Below are 25,000 nucleotides of genomic sequence, written 5' to 3' on the forward strand. Positions count from 1 at the left end.
ATAATAATAATAATAATAATAATAATAATAATAATAATAATAATAATAATAATAATAATAATAATAATAATAATAATAATAATAATAATAATAATAATAATAATAATAATAATAATAATAATAATAATAATAATAATAATAATAATAAAAATGGGTGAAAGAGAAGGCAACAACGAAATGCAACAAGCAATGTTTGTGTCCTTCGAAATTCTTTATTCTTCCTTCTCCTTTCGTATTATCTCGCGAAGTTGTTTCAAAGGAGAACGCGGAAGTTGGACTCTATTTCGTTCTAGTTCCTTCTCTTTCTCTCTTTCTTTCTCTCAGTTCGTCCATCTCGGCAATGTGAGAGCAAATCGATAGGCCGGTGCCACTGGCGTCGCGTATATTCCTGCGTTCTGGCTTCTACTCCTCTTTCCCTCTTCATCCTCTAAGAAGACTACTACTACTACCATTACTCTCAAGGAAAAGCTCGCTATTTTTCTCTCTTCCTCTTTCCCTTCTCCAATCCTCTCAGTTCTTTAACTCGAGGGTAAAATGTCGTGGCCGTAATGGTGGAAATAGAATTTTATATCTGTGTGTTTCAAGTTTATGGTATATGAGGGGAAAAAGGATTATCTGTATTCTGTACACACACCCATACAAATACGCACACAATATAGCTGTATAGCATCGACATTCTGATTGGATGGATAATAATATTTGATTAGAAACATTTATTGTTATTGGTCGATCGATCGATCGTTTGAATTTATATTGTTGAATCACACGTAGGAGAATACAAGTATTTTGTTTTCTTATCATAGTGTATGTCTCTCATTTTCTCTCTCTCTTGCACTTTCTTTTACTCATTCCCTTGCCAAGAGCTCGAATGGTGAATGCATTTCTGGGATGAAGTTTACCAAGACCGCGAATATTCAGAACGTGCAAACATGGACTTTGAACGGAGGGTAATGAAGCTCGCTTTGCGAAGATCCCAAGAAACTTTGTTCCATTTACCGTAATATTCTGCTACCGCTTGGAGTTTCCTTGTTTAAAAACGCTTCAAAATGGCAACTTCCTATGAAATAATGTGATAACAAAGACTTTGATTATACCAATGTATTCATTTGGTGATCTAATGTGAATTTATTCTTACGTTTTTACGATTGATGTTTCCGGGTGATATTTTTACAAAAATTTAATCTGTATCAACACGTATAAATACAATCGATATCCAGTGAAATCGTATTTATTATTTTCGTTTACAAAGAGAATGATAAGTAGCACCTGAAAGGGCCATTTAAAAGTGCTTACGGGGCATTAGTCGAGAGATACGATGAAAGAACAGGACATAAAGTGTTTCTTCTTTTCTTCTCCATATCTCTCTCTCTCTATCTCTATCTTTATCCCTATCTCTATCTCTATCTCTATCTCTATCTCTCTTCTTGCTCTTATCTCCCTTTCGTAAAGTGATTCAAACTACAAGTTTTGGTCAAGAGTCTTTGTAAGATTATATCGACGTATCAAATATTTTCCTACTTGCAATTGTAAGCGTAATAAATCGTAAGGACTTTTAGAACTTTTTTTTTTTTTATTATTTGACTATAAGTTCAAATGACAGACATTTCGATCGTATCAGTAATATTGTCGAATCGGCATCAATCGATTGTAATGCTTACACGGTTCGATTTTTTTGAAATAACCGATTAGGGAAAAAAGGAAACTGATTCGAACAATTCGAAAGCAACGAAATTGTTCACACGTTTTTTGCTTTTTTGACCTTACCGGTAATTTTGTCGAATCAACCGATTGTAACGTTCACACGGTTCGGTTCTTTTGATCGTACGCCGAACCTCCCTTCGTATGGTTAGCTTTCTCACGTTTAATTTTTGCGTTTATTCAGTAAAAAACTTGTAACAGCTCGTACTGAATCAGTCTTTTTTAAATTAATTATCACTTATCAGTCTTCTACTGTAGCGCATGTATTTTACATATATGTATATACATACATATGTATGTATATACATGTTCATACATGTCGCTACAATCATGGATTTTACAATTGTAAATATTTGGGTTTGCGAATAAAAATTGCGTGCGGCAATTCAAACAAAAAAAAGGGGAAAAGAATAAAATAAATCCTAATCTATTGCCAGCTGTGTATATATGTTAATGACAAAATCCAGATGATTATAGATTAGATCTTCGATAGATGGAAAAGAATTGTGATCTTGGCGAGTCCAACGTTCGTACAATTGTTCAAACAAACGTAAAAAAAATTGCGAGGGGAGGGAGATTGGGCATCGTATACAAAATCATCAAAAAACCGAACCGTGTGAACATAAGGAATATACAACTGTGCCATGGTTCGTTCCAAACATTGCTTCGAGCATTAAGGTCCATGAATTTGCTGATCAATTTAAAGTCAAACATCGTTATAGCGTCATGCACGGATAAGACACGTTTAGACATGTTTATACAGGTTCGTGCTGTATTTGTGTCCCTGGTGAAACCAGGAAACAAGGAAAATATAAGATAGTTACCAAATTTAACTGGAGGATATCCGGATTGGACACCACGGATAATGACTGGGATGGATGATGCACAAATAGATAAAACTACAATAATTCATTCGAGTAAGGTGCATGGTAGGAATACGATTGTATATAAATAAATTTTTAATATTTATATACAACCGTGTTCCTTATTTAACTATGTCCGAATATTTATATAAGATCGAAAACTCCATCTAAAGATAGTAAATAACTTTTTGAAAATTAATAACGTCATGTACAGACGAGATATGTGTTATGACCGTGTCCCTCCGTGGTCAGACTGGGAAACTAGGAAAATATCGATTGGCTACCAAATGTAACCGGAGGACGTCCAGGCCACGTTGATGATATACATATGTATAAACTATTGTAAACATATGTATAAAACTATGGTAACCAATTCGAAACCGTAGCAGTCGGCTGGGACACAAAACGGCCACGGCATGGCTGTATACAGAATATAACTGAATGGTCTATAAAAACTTTGGGTATAAGTTTTAGGGATTTAATAAACAAGTAAAAAATTGTCTTATGAAGACAATAGGTTCGGAAATACTTACTTTTGGAGTTATGACGATTCAAAATTTTCTTGCAGCGACTAGACAAATTATCACGTTAAATCGATTAGCTTTTTATTTATTTATTTTTTCTTCTTAATCCCTCGTGATTCCTTTAATACCTCTATTGTATTTATTACAAAAAAAAAAAAAAAAAAAAAAAAAAAAAAAAAAAAAAAAAAAAAAAGGAATGTAGTTCGTAACTCTTGTGATATTTAACGTTTTAATTTAATTCTTGATGATAATTAATGATCTTTTGAGTACAAATTAATTAATTAATTATGTTTTATTTTTTCCGACTATTTTCTACGATTGTCCGGTATTGTCTTACTTAATCAAATAATTAATCTTTCTTTACTTATTTTTTTTTCCTCGAATAAAACTGATAAATATCAAATTGGCTTAATAATTAATTATGTCGTATTTTTTTCATGCTTAAAGGTATTTACGTCGTTAACATGTAACAATAGAAATAGAAGGAAAAACTGAACTCGTTTTCTTAAACTAGCCAGTGAAAGAAGTACGTATAAGAATAGTAATAGTAGTAGAAATAGTAGTTGTATGAGTCAATTAGAGAGAGAAAAAAGGAATAAAAGAATAAATAAATAAATAAAAAACGAGCAGGATTAAGAACGTAATTCGAACTTTCATCGTAGATAAAAAAAAATGTTATACAAATATCTGCTTGATCGTTGTCGTAAATCAATCCGTTATTTTCCCCGCTTGTACACGATACATCTTAATTATCGACGTTAAGACTAATTGTAAGTGGCGATTAAACGATTTTTCTCATGTGTTCGTTTGACCTTACTCTGTCTTTCCTTGCGGCCATCTCCTCCTCTCCATTCTTCTTTCTTGAGAGAAAGAAAAAGAGAGAGAGAGAAAGAGAGAAATTAGTATATCAAAGTACATTAAATATGCATATACCAGCATGAAACGTGAAAATGAGTTAGTTCACTAGTATATTATCGACAGAACGATTAATCACGCACGTATCAATTTCTCCCCCTTGTATCGACACGACAAATTACTAGATTTATCTTTGAAGAATTTTTTCTTTTTTCTCTTATATATTTGTTTATTTTTATTTGTATCTTTATTTCCTTTTTCTTAAAGCTCGTACGTTGTAACATTAAACAACAAATTTCTTTCATGAGATGTAATGTCTCATAGGCAGATAAACTTCTCGTTACTTTCCTCTCATTACCATTTATAAAAGAGACGATGCCGTTAAATAGTGTTATACCAATTTCCTTCCTCCTCCTTTTGCCCCTATTTTTTCTTTCTTTTTCTTTCTCTTTTTTTGATTTTATTTCATTTTTGTTTTTCTAGACTTATCCATTCTCGCCAGACTGCACAACAAATAGTTTATTGCTTCTCGCTTCGCTTTCGCACGTATTTTTTTAGAAACATCGAAGACTTAATATAAATACTTACTTTTGTTTTCTATTTTCTCTTCCTCTCTCTCTCTCTCTCTCTCTCTCTCTCTCTCTCTCTCTCTCTCTCTCTCTCTCTCTCTCTCTCTCTCTCTCTCTCTTCGCAAGTAAGTTATCTATCCTTTTCTCTTTTTTCTTCCTTTTTCTCTTTCCTCTTTTTCTTCTTCTTTCTTTTCTTTCTTTTTCTTCCCCCGAGTCTCGTCTAAGATTCTCGTGACTTAAGTGGTGCGATCCAATTCGCGAAGATGCGCACTTAGAAATGTGTGTTTGAAAGACACCCATCTATGCACTGAGAACAAACTCGATGAATCGACTAATGGTGGTAAGGATTGGGAAAAGAAAAGTATACGACTATGAGACGACAAATAATATCTTTTCTTTTTGTCTTACCATTCGGTGCACCACATTCGCATCGATAATAACATTAATTTATTTCGGTTTACTAATTCATTCTTTTTATTTTTGAATGTCTGTGTCTTGATTATTATTATTCTTTTTTCTTCTTTTTCTTTTTCTTCTTATTTTTCTTATATATAAATATATATATATATTTCTTATATATTCTTATTGTATTTTTATATAAAGTATGTATTGAAAATTTCGATTGTTTTTCCGATTATTATTTTCGATTACAATGTACAGTAAAATATACTAATGTTATTTGTTTAAATAAAAAATACTGATAATAATAATTATTTTTACGATTAAAATTTTTGATCAAAATTTTCAATAAAAAATACGAATATTGTTTATTTAGATATAAAGTATGGAAAAATCTAACTTTTAATTAAAATTTTCAGTACAAAATGTTAATATTTTTTACTTAGATATGAACCACTAAAAATTCTGATTATTTTATTTTCTGATTTTGATTATTGTGATTAAAATTTTTAGTAAAAAAAAATACTAATGCTGTTTATTTCAATATAAAATATTGAGAATTCCAATTACTTTGCCGATTAAAATTTTCAATGAAGGATATTAATATACTTTATTTAGATATAAAATGCTGAAAATCCGATATTATTTATTGGTTAACTTAATATAACATAAAGAATATTGTTCCAGTTGGTGATACAAACTACCTAAATTTTTCTTTGCCTATCATTGTGAACGTACGTTTGGGTTACGTTTGGTGAAGCGTAAGAGCGTTCGCTTAGACTAGTCCGGTTTAGGGATTCTGGTTCGTGGCAAACTAGTTTTCTAGAGAGCAATGAGAGTGCGAGTGAAGGATCGATCGCATGAATTATTATCATTTGATGAAAGCGTTACTTTATTTCTTTTCTCGTGTTTTATATCTTTATTTTAATTTGATATTTTTTTATTTTTTTTTATTTTTTTTTGCTTCTATCTTTTTTCTTTTACTTTACTCTTTTTTTTCTTTTCTTTTTTCTGATCTCTTTTTCATACATTTTTGACGTACATCTTGTCCTCTCACGTCGACCTACTTTCAGTTATTTTCCTACCCTTTGCTCTTACGACGAAAGAAGAACTTTTCTATCAAACGTTTGATAATTTGGAACGTTCACCGAGTGCAGTCAATAAAACCATTTTCCTTCGCAATTGGCACATCGTTCGACATAATATCGTAAACCAAGAAGCGCTTTCCAGATCTTCTTGTGTCTCTTTGGCTCTGGCCTACTTCCATCGTTAGAGATGCTCTCTATTTCCATTATATAACGTTTTACCATTGTCTTCAGAAACGGAAGCAATTGGCCAGTGTTTTGTCCAAAAATTTCTTTTTTATTTCTTCCTTTATTTTTCTTATTATTTTTTCGTTTTTACACAGAGGATAAAAAATGAAGTGAAATTTCTTAAAGAAAAGAAATCTTTATCTTTAATTTTTGTATATTTCAATACCTGCATATATATGTATGTGTACATATATATATACTCGACGAGTTTAAAGGGAATCCAAATTTGGTAATAGATTTTGTTTAAAATAATATAGAGCTACTGTCGAAGTACACGAATATTTAATGATAAAATCAAAGAAAATAGATCATTATATTTAGAAGATCGAAATAGAAGATACGATAAGAGGAAAGGTCATTCAACGGACGAGGGTAAATTCGAAATTACGAGTAGATCCCGTGGATGACGGCTGTGTTTTAAGTTGAAAGTGTCGAATCACCACCGGTAGAGTCCGCTTGTTGGTAGCATCAAACTGGTGGCGGTGGCGATGGCGATGGTGGTAGTGGTGGTGATTGAGGTGGTGGTGGTGGAGGTGGTGGAGGTGGTGGTGATGGTCTCACTGGTGCCCTCCGTGACCTAGTTTTCCCCGGCTATGCCACCCAACTCTCGGCTGTTTCCCCGATATTCCTCTACAATCCGATGGATTCGAGAGATGGCTCGTCGATGCGCAACACCGAGAGCATCAGCGTCAGCCACGGCTCGTCGTTTCTCGTTGAAGGACACGGGTTGACATTATCCGCGAGAGACGCCACGGGAGCTCCTCGTTGAGAGGAGCAGCCCTTAGAGAAGCTACCCTAAGAGCTACCGTTCAAGTTAGCAGAACTATGCATCGTGTCCTTACCGGTTGTGGCAGTTGTTCCGGTCGTTTCGAGGTATTCCTTTGATCCTCTCCTATATTTTTTCATTCTACTTATTTGTTATCTTCTTCTTCTTCTTTTAATTCTCAGTATTATCCTTCCTGTAAATCGAACAGAAAAAGAAAAAAAAAGTGTGTTTCTAATAATTACTATTAAGGCGACGATGACGTATCATTAAGGATTTGATTCTTTTTTTTTTCTTTTTCTTTTCTTCTCTTTCTTTCCTTCTTTATATCTTTCCCTCGAGTACAGTGCGTTGTTACGTGTTTACTTCCTAGTCGGTGAGAAATATTGGAGTTTATGAGCTATTGGTGTTACGATGTTATCGGTGCTTTTCTCTTCGGAGGGGAGGATCATGTTCGATGTTTCTCATGGGTAAGCCGTTTCCGATGTCTGATAGTTGTTATAGAAAGGATTTCAATTAGTTCGTGGTGTTGTTTTTTTCGATTACATTTTGATATCGTTAGATTCATCCAAATGATTATTTTTTTGTTCTTTTTTCTTTTTTTCGACGGAAGATGTTTTTCTTTCTTTCTTTCTTTCTTTCTTTCTCGTTCGTATAGTTCTTCTAAATTTAAGCAGAACGAATGTTCCCCATTCGTATTTCGAGTTCGAGTTTCATGAACATCGTGAAAGCATTCGACAAAGTTTCAAGTCTTCCGGATTGCGAGTAGTAAACGCGAGTAGCGAATGATTGCGTTTCGCGCGTTTGAAAATATGTACGTATGGGTGAGAGAGTGGGAAGTAGGCATTTTTATCAGATTCCCTCGGCTTTCGAGGAACTCTCGCAAAGCGCGAAGCATTTAACGAACAGCTGCAACCGATCTTCGTTACTGGGTCAACGTACTTTTTGGCAAAGCCGGTTAAACATTACGCGTATCTCTCTTTCTCTTTCTCTATTTTTTTTCTCTATTTCTCTCTTCCTCTTTTTCTTTCTTTCTCTCTCTCTCTCTCTCTCTCTCTCTCTCTCTCTCTCTCTCTCTCTCTCTCTCTCTCTTTCTCTCTCTCTCTCTTTCTCTTTACAAATCTGTTTCACAATCATTGCATATTCCTTTTTTCTTTATACTTTCCGGAACTACGTCAAAAGTGAAACACCAACATGTTATTATGAATTTCACATGTTCGGTTAACGTTCGTTAACGTGTTAATTATGATTGTTTAAAATTATATTACTTATTCGACATTATTATATATTTCAGATATTTAATAAACGTTCTGTTATACACGATTTTTTCTTTTTTTTTCTTTTCTTTTTTGTTATTATATTACTCCAATATTATTAATAATATTCAAAGTTATACTTTTTAAACACCACATACATTAGTTTATTAACTGATGAATTAAACGTATTCAACAAACATTTTGTTATTTATGATTTTTTGAACTACATTATTGATATAATATATTAATAATATGAATATTATATTTCTTAAATATCAACACACATTCTTATGGATTTAAGATATACTGACTTTAAGATATACTATGATTTTGTAATATTATATTATTTATACAAAAATTTTAATGATATGGAAATTATATTTTTCAAATCAAGAAATATTATTATGAATTTCACATATTCACCAACGTTTTGTTAGTTATGATTTTTAAAATAATGTTTTCTTAAGAAGAAAAAAGAAAAAAAGAAAGAAAGAAAAGAAAAAATAAATCTTCGAGAAAACGCAAGAGCTATAATTAAATTTTTTCACGCTATTATCTTTGAATTATTTTCGAATAGTATTTAGGACAATATATATATATATATATATATATATATATATATATATATATATATATATTTCGAATAGTATTTAGGACAATATATATATTTCTTCGTTAAATTCTTAATTTTTAATCTTAATATCCTGTAGAATCGATCCATCTAAAAATATCATGACTTCGTTGATGTCGATAAAACGATAAAACATTTTTAGTAGAGTAAAGTAAACGCATTGAATTTTATGTCGTTCGAGCGCACATCAGGTACGATAAGACATAATTCTGGACGATTGAATGTAGTCTGGACGTGGCGTTTATTGCGTTTACAAACGGTTTTCTAATTTTGGAGCGGCTCGAATAAATCCTTGAGCAGATCGGCAGAGATTTCATTTTTAAAACGCGCGCTGAATTCGCACGAGAAGAACAATTTATCCTTTTATTATTTGAATATTTTACTTTCTTTTTCTTTTCTTTTTCTTTTCTTTTTTTTCCTCTTCTTTTAATATCAAATTAAAAAAGCAACTTATGAAAAATAAATTACATTGTGTTACACAATCCATTCTGTCTATAAAAAGAAAAAGAAGAAAAAAAAATAAAAAAAAAAAAAGAAAAGAAAAACCGAAACGAAATACATTCGTTGCCAAAAAAATACAAGGTGAATCAAAAGTTCTTAAGTGCTATTAAAAATCAATTAATTTTTTTCAAGACTTTTTGGCCTAATGCATTTTTCAGTTATTTTCTCAGATTCCTAACTTAATAAAACTACAAGCCTAATTACAAATCTAAAAAGTCTCAGAGAAAAAATTAATCTAAAAACAAAATTATTCTAGGACTTTTAGTTGGCCCACCCTGTACAATGACCCATATAAGATAAGAAAATGGGACGGAAACTTTTCTTTGTTTTCAGGTTACTCACCGATAAAACGCAATCTCTGCATTGCGAATTGTTAGAAATCTTGATTTCTTGAAATCCATCCAATAAAAACCTTTCTTCCTTTGCATAAATTTACTGTATACGTGTATATATATTGACATATATTTAGATACTCTTGATACTATGCTTCTACCATCTTATTCAAATAATTGATCGAATCATTTTTAATTGATTTTTTACATACATATATACATATATATAAACAAACATACATATTTTGTTTGTCATGTAGAATAATGATGAAAAGGAAGGTCGATCTTCGTGATATTCGTCTAAAATTTATACGTAATATTCAATAAAATAGAAAGAAAAATTCGATTTAAATTTGAATCTTTTCACTCAATGTCAGTTTCCTCCAGAGGCCTCGCGTATGTGATATATAACTACGACGACTCGAAACTCGGATATGACATTCGATGAAAATTCAATCTACTCTTCGGATTTATCTTCGTTTGGATTTTGCTGCTGCATCAAATATCGAACGAAAAAAAAGAAGAACAAAAAAAGAAAAAAGGAAGTTTGTATCTACACTCCTGTACGATTTCCTTCTATGTTTTCATTATGATACGATGAAGAAAGGATCTTGCAAGGTATCTACATGTTTCCTCTTTCAAATCTGCGATTCTGAAGGCAGAATTCTCGAGGTTTTTAAAAAAATAGACTACGAATTGAAAATAAGAGGGAGGAGATAGAGAGGATATAAATAAAAATCAAAGCGGAATCTAAATTTCTAAACAGTTAGGATTGTTCGTGATAAGAAACGTTTTAATATTTATTTGTTTGTTCTCTCTTTTTGTTCTTTTTTTTGTTTTTTTTTTTTTATCGTTCAAACTTCACGTTATCCGTCATCTTTCTTTTTTTTTTTTTGCCATTCTTTAATTCATCAAACAGGACAAATGTATGCAGAAGGCATAGGAAAAAAAAGAGAATACGTTGAGAAAAAGAGTGAGATGAGATAGGGAGAGGGTGGAAGAGGGAGAGAGGGAAATATTATCGTGACTTATAAAAGTGGAAGGTTTCCAACTTTCGATTCTGTTCTCGTCGATACACGGGGCTTTGTGAATTTCTGGCCTTTGTCAACTCGAAGCATTGTTCTTTACTGTACATACATACATACAATATACATACAAACACACGCATACATTTACGTAAGTACATACGTACGTATCGGTAATAGTTGCAATAATATGAGAAAGTGGAAATCGAGGTTAGACATCGTCTTCGATAACCTTAGAATTATATAATCATCGGCCATCATTCAAATTTAATTGTAATAATAAAGAAAAATCAAAATTCTCGAAATAAGAGGTTGACTAATATATGAAAATTATTATTAGCTTGGATTAGTACGATTTTTTTCTTCTTTTTTAACCTCGAAAGGTGGAACAAATTGTTTTGGCTGAAATTCAAGATCGTTATCGAAGATAATAATCGTAGCGTCTTTTGCCAAGAAATAAATAAATGATTCACGTTTAATGTTAACAATTGTAATTTCTATTAATTAACAATCTAACTAAAGATCGTATGTGAACCAAATAATTTTTCAAAGGAAATTCATATAATAATTTCTTAAATATTGAAAAAAAAAAAACATGTTTTTTTTGTTTTCTTTTTTCTTTTTCAATCCTTCAAAAACTCGTTTAAATTACACCTCGCGATATTTTCTTGTTGCGTATTCATAGGTCAGGACAGCCGCGAGCAATAAAGCGAATGCTTGTTGGTCAAACAAGATAATTGGTAATACTCGTACGATTGAAGGCCTACACGGTCATTTTTTTTACAACATTAAAAAGCAAACGTATACTGGTATAGGAACAAAAATGTTCCTTTTCTATTCTTTTTTTATTTTATTTTATTTTATTTTATTTTTTTTTTTAATTCTTTTTCTTCTTTCTTTTTCTTTTCATCTTTTAAATAAGACGCTAATTATTTTTTGTGAGATTTTTTCGAACGGTGTTTCTCTTTCTCTCGCTCTTATCAAAACAAAAAAAAAATAAAAAAAAAGAAGAAGAAGAATGTAAAAAAGAAAAAAAAAAGAAAAGAGACGAATTTATCCACTTTATATGTTCACGTCATCATCTCGGATTGGAATCCACACGGTCAGTAGAGCTTTATGCTTCTAACTCGACGAATAGACCCTTCATTCAGATCGTCGTAGCCACAAAAAAGGTAACAATTTTTGTTCCTTCCCGACATTAAAGCAGCACACACGTAATAAATAATACACGTACGTACGTACGCATGCACACGAGTATACGTTAAAACGTATAATCCGAGAAGACCAGTTCTCGGTTCTTTTGCTAACAGTTCACTAGACTCGATTATTATCATTGCAAATGTACTGCTATAATTATCCCTCTACAAGGTAGGATACATTTTTCGAAGGGAAAATCATGAAAAATTAAGCTTTCACATTATCAAGCAACATTGAATTTCCATAGACGGTGATAATTCACGTCAAATGTTGTTAATCGGCAGTTAGTTGGCGTTTCTTAGTGCGGAGATGATTAATTTCACGGTGGATAGGAAACAAAGTGAGAGTCCGGTCTAGCAATTGAACGAAGATACACAGTTGTTTGGATGAATCATCGTGGATAGAGAATTTAACTAACATAAGTACCAAGGCTCGCTCATTGATCTTGTCTCTCTAACAGACGAGACAGAGTGAACGCGACTTCCTATCCTTTTTGAACAAACAAACGAACGAACAAAACATTGGCATTCTTGTCTCGGGGAGAAAAAAGGAAGAAAAAAAAATAAAGAAAAGAAAAAAAATAAAACGAATCTAAAGGGAAACAGGAATTTGGAGATGGCGCCTTCCTTGGCCTATTTAAAGATTACCAAGCAGAAATATCTTCGTAAACGACGTTGCATGTAACAAAAGAGGAAAAGAAACTTAAAAAAAAATGAAGAAAAAGAAATTAAAAAAACAAATTTCTGTTGTTCGTTTTTGTTTTATTTATTTATTTATTTTCCTTTTTGCGCCGAGAAGTTCGTGTTTTTTTCCCTTCCTTCTTCTTTTTTTTCTCCCCTTCACCAAAACTCGACTCGATGATAATTTACAATTAAGATAATAATTTTTTCTTTCTATGACGCAGGGATTAGGATGTAATCGAACGGACGACTTTAGCACACCTGTAAGTTCTGGTAGCAACATGGGGAGTATTGCAAGGTTTCCGAAATTGGACGAGTGCGCCCACTTTCATTATGAACACGTGGAGCTTGGTGTTTTGGAGGTAAGCGATCGTTTTATTACTAGCTTCGTTTACTATTAACTCACTCGCAATAATTTTAAACAATTAAATGGCAGACAACTGTTATGTAAATATTAACGAACGAAGTTATAACCTAATGTAACTTTCACTATTATTCAATCGTTTGGCTAATTGATCTTTTGACGTACGATGAAAAGCAAGACCCTTTATGGTTGATGTCTTTGTAGGTCTCCGTGAGCGAAGGCACCAACGAAGCAGACACCTACGCAGTTAGGGTAACTTCCGGAGATGCCTGTTGGACGCTCCAGCGATCCTACGACAATTTCTTAATGTTCGACAAACAATTGCATCGATGTATCTTCGATAGAAAATTTTCATCCCTTCCAAAGTTACCAGACGCCAGGCCTAAATTACATTGGGTTATGATAAAGGACTACCTTCAACGATTCTCATGCCTAGATCACGAGGGTCTAAACTGCGGTCCTGTATTAAATTGGTTGCAACTCGACAACAGGGGTAGAAGGATACTCGTGCCAGAATCTGATTCTTGTCCCATAAACACACCGGCTGTTGCAGCGGCTTACGCTGTTAGGCCTTACGTGGCACAGGCACAGGATGAAATCTCATTTCAGGTGGTTTTTTCTTTTCTTTTTTTTTTTCCTTTTTTCTTTTTTCGTCGTCATTCTATTACGAGAATTGCTAATCTATATTTGGATTAATGATTTCCAAGATAGTTCTTTTTCTTTCTCTCTCTCTTTTCTTTTTGTCTTCTCAGCTTCAAAATAAATTAATTAATCCTTAAAGGTTGAGAAACACTAATTTTAAATGATTTTTAAGAGCTCTTCAGATCTCGTTTTATCTAATATCCTATATTTATCTACATGGTCATACATCGTAAAACGTATTACAGGTCGGAGATATGATCTCGGTGATAGACATGCCACCACCAGGAGAAAGTACGTGGTGGCGCGGTAAACATGGATTCGCAGTCGGCTTCTTCCCAGCTGAATGTGTCGCAGTAATCGGAGACAAAGTTCCACGTCATTTAACAGTCTCGGCGACGGTCAGATCGAAATTACCGGTAAAACCGGTGCTTAGAAAGCACGGCAAATTAATCGCCTTCTTCAGATCGTTTATCTTGAACAGACCATCGAGGAGAAGATTAAAGCAATCAGGGATTTTAAAGGAACGTGTATTTGGTTGCGATCTGGGTGAACATCTTTTGAACTCCGGTCAAGATGGTAACATTTTTTTTTCTTATTTATTTTCTAATTCCTCATTAAATCATGTAGATATTTAATCTCACTTTGACAATTCTATTCATAGTTCCAACGGTTCTAACTTGTTGTGCCGAATTCATTGAAAATCATGGCCTGGTCGATGGTATTTATCGGCTAAGCGGTGTCACCTCCAACATTCAAAGACTAAGAAATGCGTTTGACGAAGATCGCGTTCCAGCGTTGCATTCCGATGAAAGTATCCTCCAGGACATTCACTCCGTGGCATCTCTGTTGAAAATGTATTTCAGAGAACTACCGAATCCTTTGTGTACATACCAACTCTATTCCACATTTGTCAGCGCCGTTCAAGCCAATAGTGATGCTGAAAGATTGAGACGAATGAGAGATGCCGTTAGAAAATTGCCCCCACCTCATTATAGGTAATAAAGTTGTTAAATGTTAAATGAAATATAAAATGGAAGAAAGACAGAAAGATATATATAATAATTAACCTATGTTATATGAAATTTTGTAGAACATTAGAATATTTGATGCGTCATCTAGTAAGAGTGGCGGCTCGTGGTTCAGAAACTGGTATGACTCCACGTAATGTTGCGATCGTATGGGCGCCAAATCTTTTACGATGCAAGGAACTCGAAGTTGGTGGCGTGGCAGCTCTTCAAGGAGTTGGAGTACAAGCTGTAGTGACAGAATTCTTGGTTTGTTATGCTGAATTAATCTTTGGAGACGGACCGGTCGGTAGACCAAAGTCGTTAGCCATTACGACACCTGCTCGTCTACTCAGTTTAGAGGAAGCACGAAATAGAAGTGTAAGAGGCGAACCAGATTATATAGAAGTTGGTGCTGGTCCAGCTGGTTTGCCATTGCATTATCATACAGTCATAGAGTTGCCACGAAAGAGAAATGGCTCGAAGCGTTCACCGTCATTAAACTGGAGAGCTTTGTTCGGTAGAGGTGGCTTGGGTGGTACCAGAGGGAAGGCCAGACAAGTTGGCACGTCACCTCAAGTAGAAACGGTGCCAAGTTCCTTAAACTCTTTGCGACGATTGAGACCTGTAAAAAGTGCCGATAGCTTGGATGGAGAGGACAGTTTGGGTCCTCTTTTAGGACCACCACCAGCGAGACCTTGCGGTCATAGTAGATCAGTCTCTCATGACTCTTATTTCGATCATTTGGCTGATGCGCCAAATGCGACATCACCTCTGGATCTTTCGGAGATCCAGCTTAATTTTGATCTTGAAGAAAGAGAAATGAGAATGTTTTCAGAGGAGGAGAGTGCTGGTGTGGCATCAGTCGAAGCATCACCTCGACGACAGAGGACAGAAGGGACGCAATGTCCTGCTGTAACAGGTGGTTCCAAGAGAAAACGATCGAGACTCGAGGAACGATTGCATTGCGACGTCGAATTACGTTTTATTGATAGTCAAAGTCCCGACCAGGTATGAGATTATCATTCAAAAAGAACAAGAAAATTTATTTTTACATAAACGGATACAGTAACGTTATAAACATGTAATCATTTGCAGGTAATGGTGTCCGCGGATGTGCACAATATGGAAACGCCCTCTCCATTGCCAACTCCAGGCTATTTACCATTATTGTCCGAAGCATCGACTCCTTTAACTCCTGCAACTTTACAAGGAACGTCTCACTCCACCTCACCAATACCCGTCAATAGCCCTAGGATAAGTTTTCGAAGTTTTACTTTACCATTAGAAATTGACGACGAACAAAGTAATACAAATAATTTGAACAGAGCTAGCGTGTCTTCCGATAAAACATCCGATCCTAGTCATAGGTTATCAGTAAGTTTAAACGAACAGAATAACGCTAAGTCATGCGAAAGAATACGTAGCTATGATAGACACGAGGATTCTTATAGTAACACATTAATAGACCCATCAAAAGCTCGAAATACCGAAGAGTCGACGGACGCTGGAATATCTGATATTCCAGATCAAGAAATGACCCCTTGCGAGAGGTTAATATCATTGTGTAGTGAAGTTGAATCCAGTAGAGTAACCTCACCGTCTAAGGATATATCGGACGAGTCTGAGCTATGTCCAATCGAGAAAAATAAAATACCTACCGATAACAAAGATACATCGAATGCAAAGAAGCAAGAAACCCCTAATAACAATCGATCTACCAATTTACAGAATCAAGAAATGATTGCCGAAAATTCAGACGTACATGGGCATGAATTGGCTGGCTTACCATTATCAAATACAACTGATCTAGATTCCCCAATGTCTTGTGAGCAAACTTTGGAAGATTTGCCGGATTCAGGATTTGTAATATGCGATAGTTCGGATAAAATATTTACCAATACGGAGACTCAACCAATGGTAACTACTACGAATGATTCCGGTGAATGGGTTATTGTCGAGAGGACAACTGGCTCCATAACAACGCCAAGCAGTGAATCCAGTAGTCCTAAAGATCCGTTAGAAGGCACTATGAATCCAGCGATAGCTACGGAAACACCACAATTGAGATCTATGTCGGAAAATGTTTCACGAACATCATTGGACCTTACGATGGGTTCTACGGTAGACACGGATACTTCCTGTATCGGAGCAAGCGATTTAACTGAAAGTCCTGTTCTAGCACAAGTGTCAGGTGATATGACATGCTGCGACGTTAACGATATTAAAGATTACAAGGATTTCGAAGGGCACGAAGATACGCAGAGACCATCCACGACATTTACAAACGAGTTTACGAATGATCTTTCTTCCATTTTACAGGATCAAGACAATGGTAATGAGAAAGTTTGCGAGGTGAATATAACTGACATCGAATCGAATGAGGAACGTTCCGAGCTAAAGATAGACAATTCTTTCGTTCGGCTAGACAACACGCATTTACATAGTACGAATAAGAATAAAGACAGCAAGAGAACAGAGTGCGAAGTCGATAAGACGCAAAACATGTTGCAACAGCAACAACAACAACAACAACAACAACAACAGCAGCAACAGCAACAAGATATACAACGATCTATAGAAAGTCATCAAAAATTACAATACTCAAAACATACTGATCACCAAAGATGTTCAAAACAGCCTGATAAGAATAAAGAGGTCCATGAAATCGAAACGGATGGTGATAAAGAGATGTCGGAAAAGTGCCAAAATTTCGAACAGCAGTCTCAAAAACAACAGAAAAAGCAAAGTCCGCAACATAAATATATTTCGAAACACGAGGGCGAGAGTTCTAAAAGAAACAATATACGCCATTCGCAACTGCGTGAGAATATCGAAGTTGTGATACCTTCGGAGAACGCAGCGGAACCTTGCGAGATTGCACATGTTCCAGAGGGTGCATCAGAAGCAATGCCGTTGGATTCGTCCTTCTCCAATAGTTCGTCACCAGTCGACGATTCCATCGTTCTGCGGGACACAGCTACCATTTTACAAGAGTTGGCTTTACAGAGATTATCCGGTGGTATGGTAGGGGAATTATCCATTCCACCTTCTAGAAGAAGATATGAAACTGAGGTTACCAGAGAACGAAGAAGTTTCGATTCAGAAATTGGCCGAGAAATCGTTAGAGAACGAAAAATGCGTCAGGAGTTAGATTCGGCAAGAGGTAAATCCGAGGAACCACCTGTAAACAGCACACATCACTTGCCACCCTGTTTGCGAGCTCGTCATGCAAGAGCTACACGTGCCGCTTTAAGCAGATCTCTCGACGAAGCAAAATTCAATCAGATGACCGGTGATACCTCATTACCAGTAAAACAAGCTTCTGATGACGTTCAGCACAGTTCCACGCCTAATGTTGGCACCGTTACGAATCCTTCTTCTAACAGTTCTGAGAAGGTTCATTTGAAGAATCTCGGTGGTCTCGACTTGGGTGACCCACAGTGTCGAGAAAGAATAGAAAAGTACAAAGAGGAGAGGCGGACGTTTCTGAGAGACAAATATAGATCGGAGAGTTTTCGTGGTATGTCCTCGAAAGCTGAAGGTGACGGTGAACAGGCGTTGTTGGCCAGATTAAAGCAGAGAACATCAAGGCCGTCATTTCATTGACACTGATCTGATTCTCTCCTTGAATTTCAGAATATATAATATCTGCTACTTAAAAAGGCTGCCAATGCACTGATTCTTTTCTTTTTTCTTTTTTTTCCTTTTTTTTTCAAAAATTCAATTTGGAGAGTAAGACTCGTCTCGTCGTTGGCCGAAATTATTGATTGTTTGAATGATGATGATCAAATATGAGATATAAGATTCGCGAGATTGCACTGTTAAGCTGAAACGTGCAATATAATAAATAATTTTTTCTTTTTTTTTCTTTTTCTCCCTCCCCATTTTTTTTTTTTTTTTTTTTTTTTTTTTTAAGGAATTTATTAACTTATTAAACGATCACAAGTATAACTAATTCCCTTTTTTTTCTTTTTTTTTTTTTCTTTTCCATTGTTACGAATTTTAATAATAAGATATTTTTTATTACTATTCCCAAAGATAATTCGCCCGTCGTTCGTATTTATTGTGTTATTCTGTTATCGGCTTCTATTGTATGTTTTACTTCGGACGTATGTACCAGAGTTGTGTGTGTCTGCGAAATTGCATTTATTAGTACGAAAGTATATTCAAGTGAGCACGTTAGATTGTATAGGAATATTTTTGAAACGCTTCTTTCGCCGCAAATGCGTATGCGTTTTCGTTGTTAATACTGATTATAGATGAGATATCTTTTTTATATTATAAAACGTTGATTGTCAATGTTTAGTGTGAAAATCGTTCGACGTTTTCTATTAGCGAACTTTTGCGCCTTATTGCTTCGTACTTTAATGAACAATTCATTTGTAAAATTTTTTACGCGTTGCTGTTAATGTTATTTCGATCTCTGGTACACATTTATAATGCTTCGTTTATATCTATAATGAAACGAGAACTCGATAAATCGTATTTCTTTTTTTTTTTTTATATATATAGGTATATATATATATATACACGAAATATTAAGTTGAGCATTTTATAAAAGTGTAACGATATGGTTACGTTCTTTTGTGGACTGGTCCCCAATGGATATATATATATGTATATATATATATATATATATATATATATATATATATATATAACTTTTGTATATGCTCTTATTTTTATTTAGTCTTTATGTATAAAAAAAAATACATACACACATATTAAGTTAATTTATGGATTAGCAAGATTACGGTTAAAAAGATGCGACTTGAAATCAAGATTACTATTTGGAACCAATTGTCTCGAAATAAAAATAATACTCTGAATTAAAAAGATAATAGATTTTATATATATATAATATTTTATATAATATATAATATATATATAATATATATAATATTTTATATAATATATATATATAAAATCTAAGTATAGAATGGGTGGTTAGATCGTCATTATATAAATGTGATTAATATGAGTATGTCGTCATTTTGAGATCTAAAGTATGTTTTGACAATTTTTATCTAATAAATTTAATTTACTTTTTACGATACTTTAATTGTATCGCGACAGTATGACAAGAAGTTAATGTTCTTACTATAATGATTCTATTTCCTTGAAAAAAAAAAAAAAAAAAAAAAAAAAAAAAAAAAAAAAACCATTTTGCTCTCTACAAATTATTCGAAATGACTCGATTTAGGACCGTTTACTCGCAAGAAATTTTACTAGATCCTTAGAACATAGTTAACAAAGGTGCATGTAACTATTATTATATGAAGCTAATGGTATTGACAAAAAATAACCATATATTTTCTCGTAAAAACATATATACATCTCTTTGCGTAGAACTCGACATTTTTTCTATTTCCGACCAAAAATCAAAGAGAAAAATGAGGGATGGTACTCAACGAAAGTGATATTTTACGCGAAAATTTTTCGCTTTTGAGAAATGTCTTACGTTTACTGATTATAAAGTAGGATGAAAGTTCATAGCCTATTTGAATAATATTGTACAATAAAGGCGTTGTTATAAATTAATAACAACAAGACATAGCGATGTAAACTTTCAATTCTTACGATATAAAATGGAAAAAAATGAATTAATCTACTAGCCAAATATATATATATCCTATTTAACGAAAAATTTTAAAGTTCAAATTCAAAAAACGCGATATTATGATACATAAGATTTTCTTCGGAATATATTAAAATGCATTGAAATGTTATTGATATATATATATATATATATATATATATATATATTTCCATTATTTTACGAATCCCCAACACGCTTTTGTAATTTCTATTTATAAATTAAACGACAATCTTTCCGTTAACCGTATTATTCTTGAGATTAGTTGAAAAGTTCCAATTAAATTCTTTGTTTATTCCAATTAAGCTTGTAAGAAAAAGAAAAGAAAGAAAATAGAAAAAAAAAAGAATAATACAAATATGCATGCACGAGTAGTTAAATGTATTTAAAAAGCTACTAACAATATAATAGTGTTATTAGAAAATGAAAAAGGATTTCTAGACATCTAACAATTTCTTTCAACCCTTGCGAATATCCTAGCCGTATTATAGAAAAAGGCCTACATAGTTTTAGCGAATTACCTAAATGTAATATGCCTGAATAGTAAACTATAAACAAAAAAAAAAGGAACATGAACTATTTACAAGATACTTCTGCACAATATATAATACGCGATAATAATGATGCATCCAAAGGATGTTTATTTTTAATAATTTCAGATTGCCCATGTCGATCGTACGTATATATATATATGTATGTATATGTATGTATGTATATATATGTACGATATAACTTTTAGACTTATTGTTAGAGAGGAAGAGAGAATGAAAGAAAGAGAAAAAGTCTAATGAAATAATGTGAACTATATGATTCGGCTTTACTTTGAATGAGAAGGGGGGAAAAATAAGTAAAAAAAAAAAAGTAACAAAAAACATTTTTCGCAAAACTATATAAAAAGACTAATCTTATATACAACAAGGGCTGATAGTAATCTTGCTTTTCAGCGTTAAAAAGCCCACCGTTTCTCAGCCTAAACGATTTTTGTCCTAACCCTTATATTTCATCCCACCCTCTAGTTGTATACTTTTCATCTTATGAACGTTTTTGTTACTAGAGAATACCGTTTTGCCTACTACAAATATTCTTCTTATATATATATACACACACATACACACACACAAACATATATATATATATATATATATATATATATATATATATATATAAAATAAATATATATATAGAAATTATATGTAAACAAATATAAATATTATAAATATGGAGAAGTTATTTAATCAACGTTTTATCTATCGTCTATACCCATCTTATTGTATGTATTGTACGTCCTTGTATGTACACATAATCATTATTATTACTTTTTTTATTTAATCGAAATTAAAAAAAAAATATATTCAATTCTTATAAAAATACTTGATAAAAAATTGATGAAAATTGATTAGAACTCATTGCCGTGTTCTTTTTTTTTTTCTTTCTTTTTTCTTTATAAAATATTTCTAACAATATGTGAATGTTTCTAGAAAGAGAAGAAAAATGGTTAAGCAGTAGTTATCTTTTGTTCTTTTTTCTTTTTTCTTTCTTTTTTGTAGTCACAAAAAGCAATTGTATATTTTTATATAGCCTCCTTTTAATTCGAGACAAAAAATTTCGTATCAATCGATCGGACTTGTCGTGAAAGTCAATCGATGATCTTCGTCAGATCGTTAGAGATTGGTGAAAACTCTCGAATAGGAAGATAGAGAGAATGGTGAATAGAAGGGATAGAGAAGGTTACGTCGGGTCGTGCGTTACATTGTCATCGAGAAACAACTCCTTTTGATCGTATGCTAACCCCTTAAAAAAAATCGTAGAGGGGGCCTTTAGTCTTTACTACTTCTCTTTAAACGCCGTGATAGAGTGGTTGAAAGGTGAGTACCACTAGAGCGGTGCCAGAAGAAGTGAGAGGAGGACGTAACCCCGTATCACCGAAGCAGATGAAGAAGAAGAAGAAGAAGTAGATAGACAAGAAGAGAAGAGAAGAGAAGAGAAAGAGAAAGAGAAAGAGAACGAGAGAGAGAAAGAAAAGAGACAGAGACAGTCGAGGCCGCCTTTATGTCGCGGAAGAAGGGCCACTTGAGGGCCCAGGAAGTACGTAGGTGAGAGCTCGACTCCGTGACTATCGGCGAATCTTCCCCGGTAATTATTTTTAAACACGTCGTGGAGATATGAATCTCCGCTGGTTCTAGTACCGAACAACCCTGTAAACTCTTCGCGACACTCCTCGGTACCTAACTAAATAACCGGACTAATCAGACCTCTATCCGTGGACCAGCACGTACCGTATTACTATATATATACACATACATACGTACATACATACGTGTATACCCGTTAATAATTATTTTACCGCAAAACACGCAGCGACGAGAATAACGAGGAAGCTGTCAGCTCTTTCTCTCTCGTCAATTTAAAAAGAAGAAAAAAAATATTAACGTGAGGACAAAATCATTCTATTAATATCGAAAAACAAGTGAGATTGTATGTATATATGTATATGTGTGTGTGTATATACAGGATATCCCGTTTATCTCGAAAAATTGTAATATCTTGCAAGGGACTGAACCTATTAAAAAAATTTTTTTACAGATTTATTTGGTATAAAGCGTTATTTTTCATATAGCGTTAATTTTTTTTTGCCAGTCCAATGACGTTGGAAATTTCAAAGTCTAATTCATTTTTTTAAATAAAATTATATATTTTTCTTTTTATAGTTCTATGAAATTCATTGAGACGAATTCAATGACGTCATTTTCTTATGAGATCATTTATTATCATAAAATGTTATAAATTATATTATAAATTTATAAGTTTCTAATGAGTATAATATTGTATCTTAATCGCTAAATAGCCGGCTGTTAGGTTGCATGCTGCAAACTAAAGCCAAACTTTGTATTTCCCATAATACTTCTCAAATAACCGAACTACATAAACGAAGATTATTTTGTAAGAAGTTTGGTCTGTGTCCTTACAAACGAGATCTCCTGTATATATTTATGTTTTTATTTTTCCTTCCATTCGGGCATAATCCTTCTCTTATCCGATTTTCGAAAATCGTTTAGGCTTTGTCTTTTCTATTGTTGAATTGTATTAATCTGTAGAATTTGCTCAGCCGAGTTTTTTTTGCTCTTCTTTACGAAAAAAACCTATTTTAGAAGGTATGCAAAAAATGTACTGTACACAGCCAATAACATCTAATTCTTCACAAAAATCAAAATCATTTAATAGTAAATTTCAACCAATTATTATTACTCGAGACGAGCTGAAAAGAAAATATATGGTGCAGGATATCACAATCTTCCAGTTTTAATAGTACAGGAATTTTATCATTATAGAATTAAGGAAGAAAAGTAAGTTCGTGATTCTTCTTTCTAAGTATAATTTAAATATAATCAAAATTAAACAAATTAAAACAAATATAAAAAATAAAAATAATTTAATTACTTTCTTTCACGGTTGACCAGTTGCATCTCAACGTAATTAAATAAATTCTAGATGTTGCCAAGATTTGGCAACTAGTGATGAATGAGAATAAAAAGAAAAAAGGTATAGAAACATTTACGATGTATCGAAATTAGTTATAAATAAAAAAGAACTGTAAAAGCGAAATAATTAAATCCGTTGTACTTTATTATTCTGCTAATATATATTATATTGCATTATATAACTTTACATCGAATCATATGACTTTAAATTATATAATATTCTATTATATTAAATTGCAATTTATATAATTAAGCAAATATTCGTATAATTAACAAATAGAATGTATTATATACATACAAATAATTAAACTGAAAATAAATGTTTATTGAGAATAAAAATTCAATGTGTTATTTCTTAAATTCAACCAATCAAAATATTTAGATGAATTATTCATCATATACCACATATAAATTATTATAGAAATTGTTATTTGTAAAATAATTATATCAAGCAAAAATAAATGACGAGAAAGAATACAAAAAAGTGTCAAACAGATAAAAAGTTTGCAAAGAACGATTTGCGAACAAACTTCTCACTTTGAGCAAAATTTGTAATTCTTAACAGAAAAGTATAATTTATCAAGAGGTAGTATAATTTTGCTACCTCTTCTAGCATCATGTAATCCGGATACAAAATTTAATTTACGAGAAAAATTTACCCTTTCTCTAGAATTTGAATTTTCAAATAGGAAAATATAATTGACCAGAGGTAGTGATTTGGAGGAAAATTCGATTTACGGGAAAAATCCCTGACTTATACAGAATTTAAATTTTCGAATAGGAGAATATGATAGACTAAAATCATATGACCCGGTTACGAAACCCGATTTGCGGGAAAATTTTCCTTTTCCAAAATTTGAATCTTCCAACAGGAGAACATAACTTACCAAGAGAGTAGTATGATTACGCGTGCCATCTCTTCCTGAGTCATGTGATCCGGATACAAAATTCAATTTGCGGAAGAAATTTCTGTTTGAATGAAGAATTTAAACTATAATTTTTTGGACAAAGAATAATAGTAGAATTTAATGAAAAACACATCTGATTTCTTTTGAGATTAAACATCTTTATTTTCATTTTTATTAGTAATACACAATAATTACATTATTTCTCACAATTATACAAATTTTTACTTTATTATATAAATTACGCTATAATATACAATATATTACAATATAATACAATATAATATAGTATAACGTAATATAATACAACATAATACAACATAATACTATTCTTAACAAAAGACAAGCTTCTTATATTCCTTCACACTTCTCAAATTTCTGATCTAAATGTACAAAATCTA

The 25,000-nt window shown here is 32.8% G+C and overlaps 1 protein-coding gene across 5 annotated transcripts in view; it reads left to right on the forward strand.

Annotated features, from left to right (window-relative positions):
- The window catches only part of LOC124947629 (GTPase-activating protein CdGAPr), a 31,441-nt gene extending 11,653 nt beyond the window's left edge, over positions 1-19,788 (forward strand). For 4 of the 5 annotated variants that reach the window (XM_047490045.1, XM_047490047.1, XM_047490046.1 and 1 more), the window contains 6 exons: positions 12,831-12,968; positions 13,175-13,579; positions 13,858-14,188; positions 14,274-14,607; positions 14,703-15,627; positions 15,715-19,788. In XM_047490045.1, coding sequence (XP_047346001.1) covers positions 12,831-12,968; positions 13,175-13,579; positions 13,858-14,188; positions 14,274-14,607; positions 14,703-15,627; positions 15,715-18,225 — 4,644 coding nt within the window. In that variant the 3' untranslated portion in view covers positions 18,226-19,788. Of the gene's footprint in view, positions 1-6,922; positions 7,455-12,830; positions 12,969-13,174; positions 13,580-13,857; positions 14,189-14,273; positions 14,608-14,702; positions 15,628-15,714 lie in introns of those variants that run through there. The other variant, XM_047490043.1, reaches the window with a different exon arrangement.
- The last annotated feature ends 5,212 nt before the right edge of the window (positions 19,789-25,000 follow it).

This window comes from Vespa velutina, chromosome 3 (assembly GCF_912470025.1).
Source record: "Vespa velutina chromosome 3, iVesVel2.1, whole genome shotgun sequence".
In the NCBI taxonomy this organism is placed as follows: domain Eukaryota; kingdom Metazoa; phylum Arthropoda; class Insecta; order Hymenoptera; family Vespidae; genus Vespa; species Vespa velutina.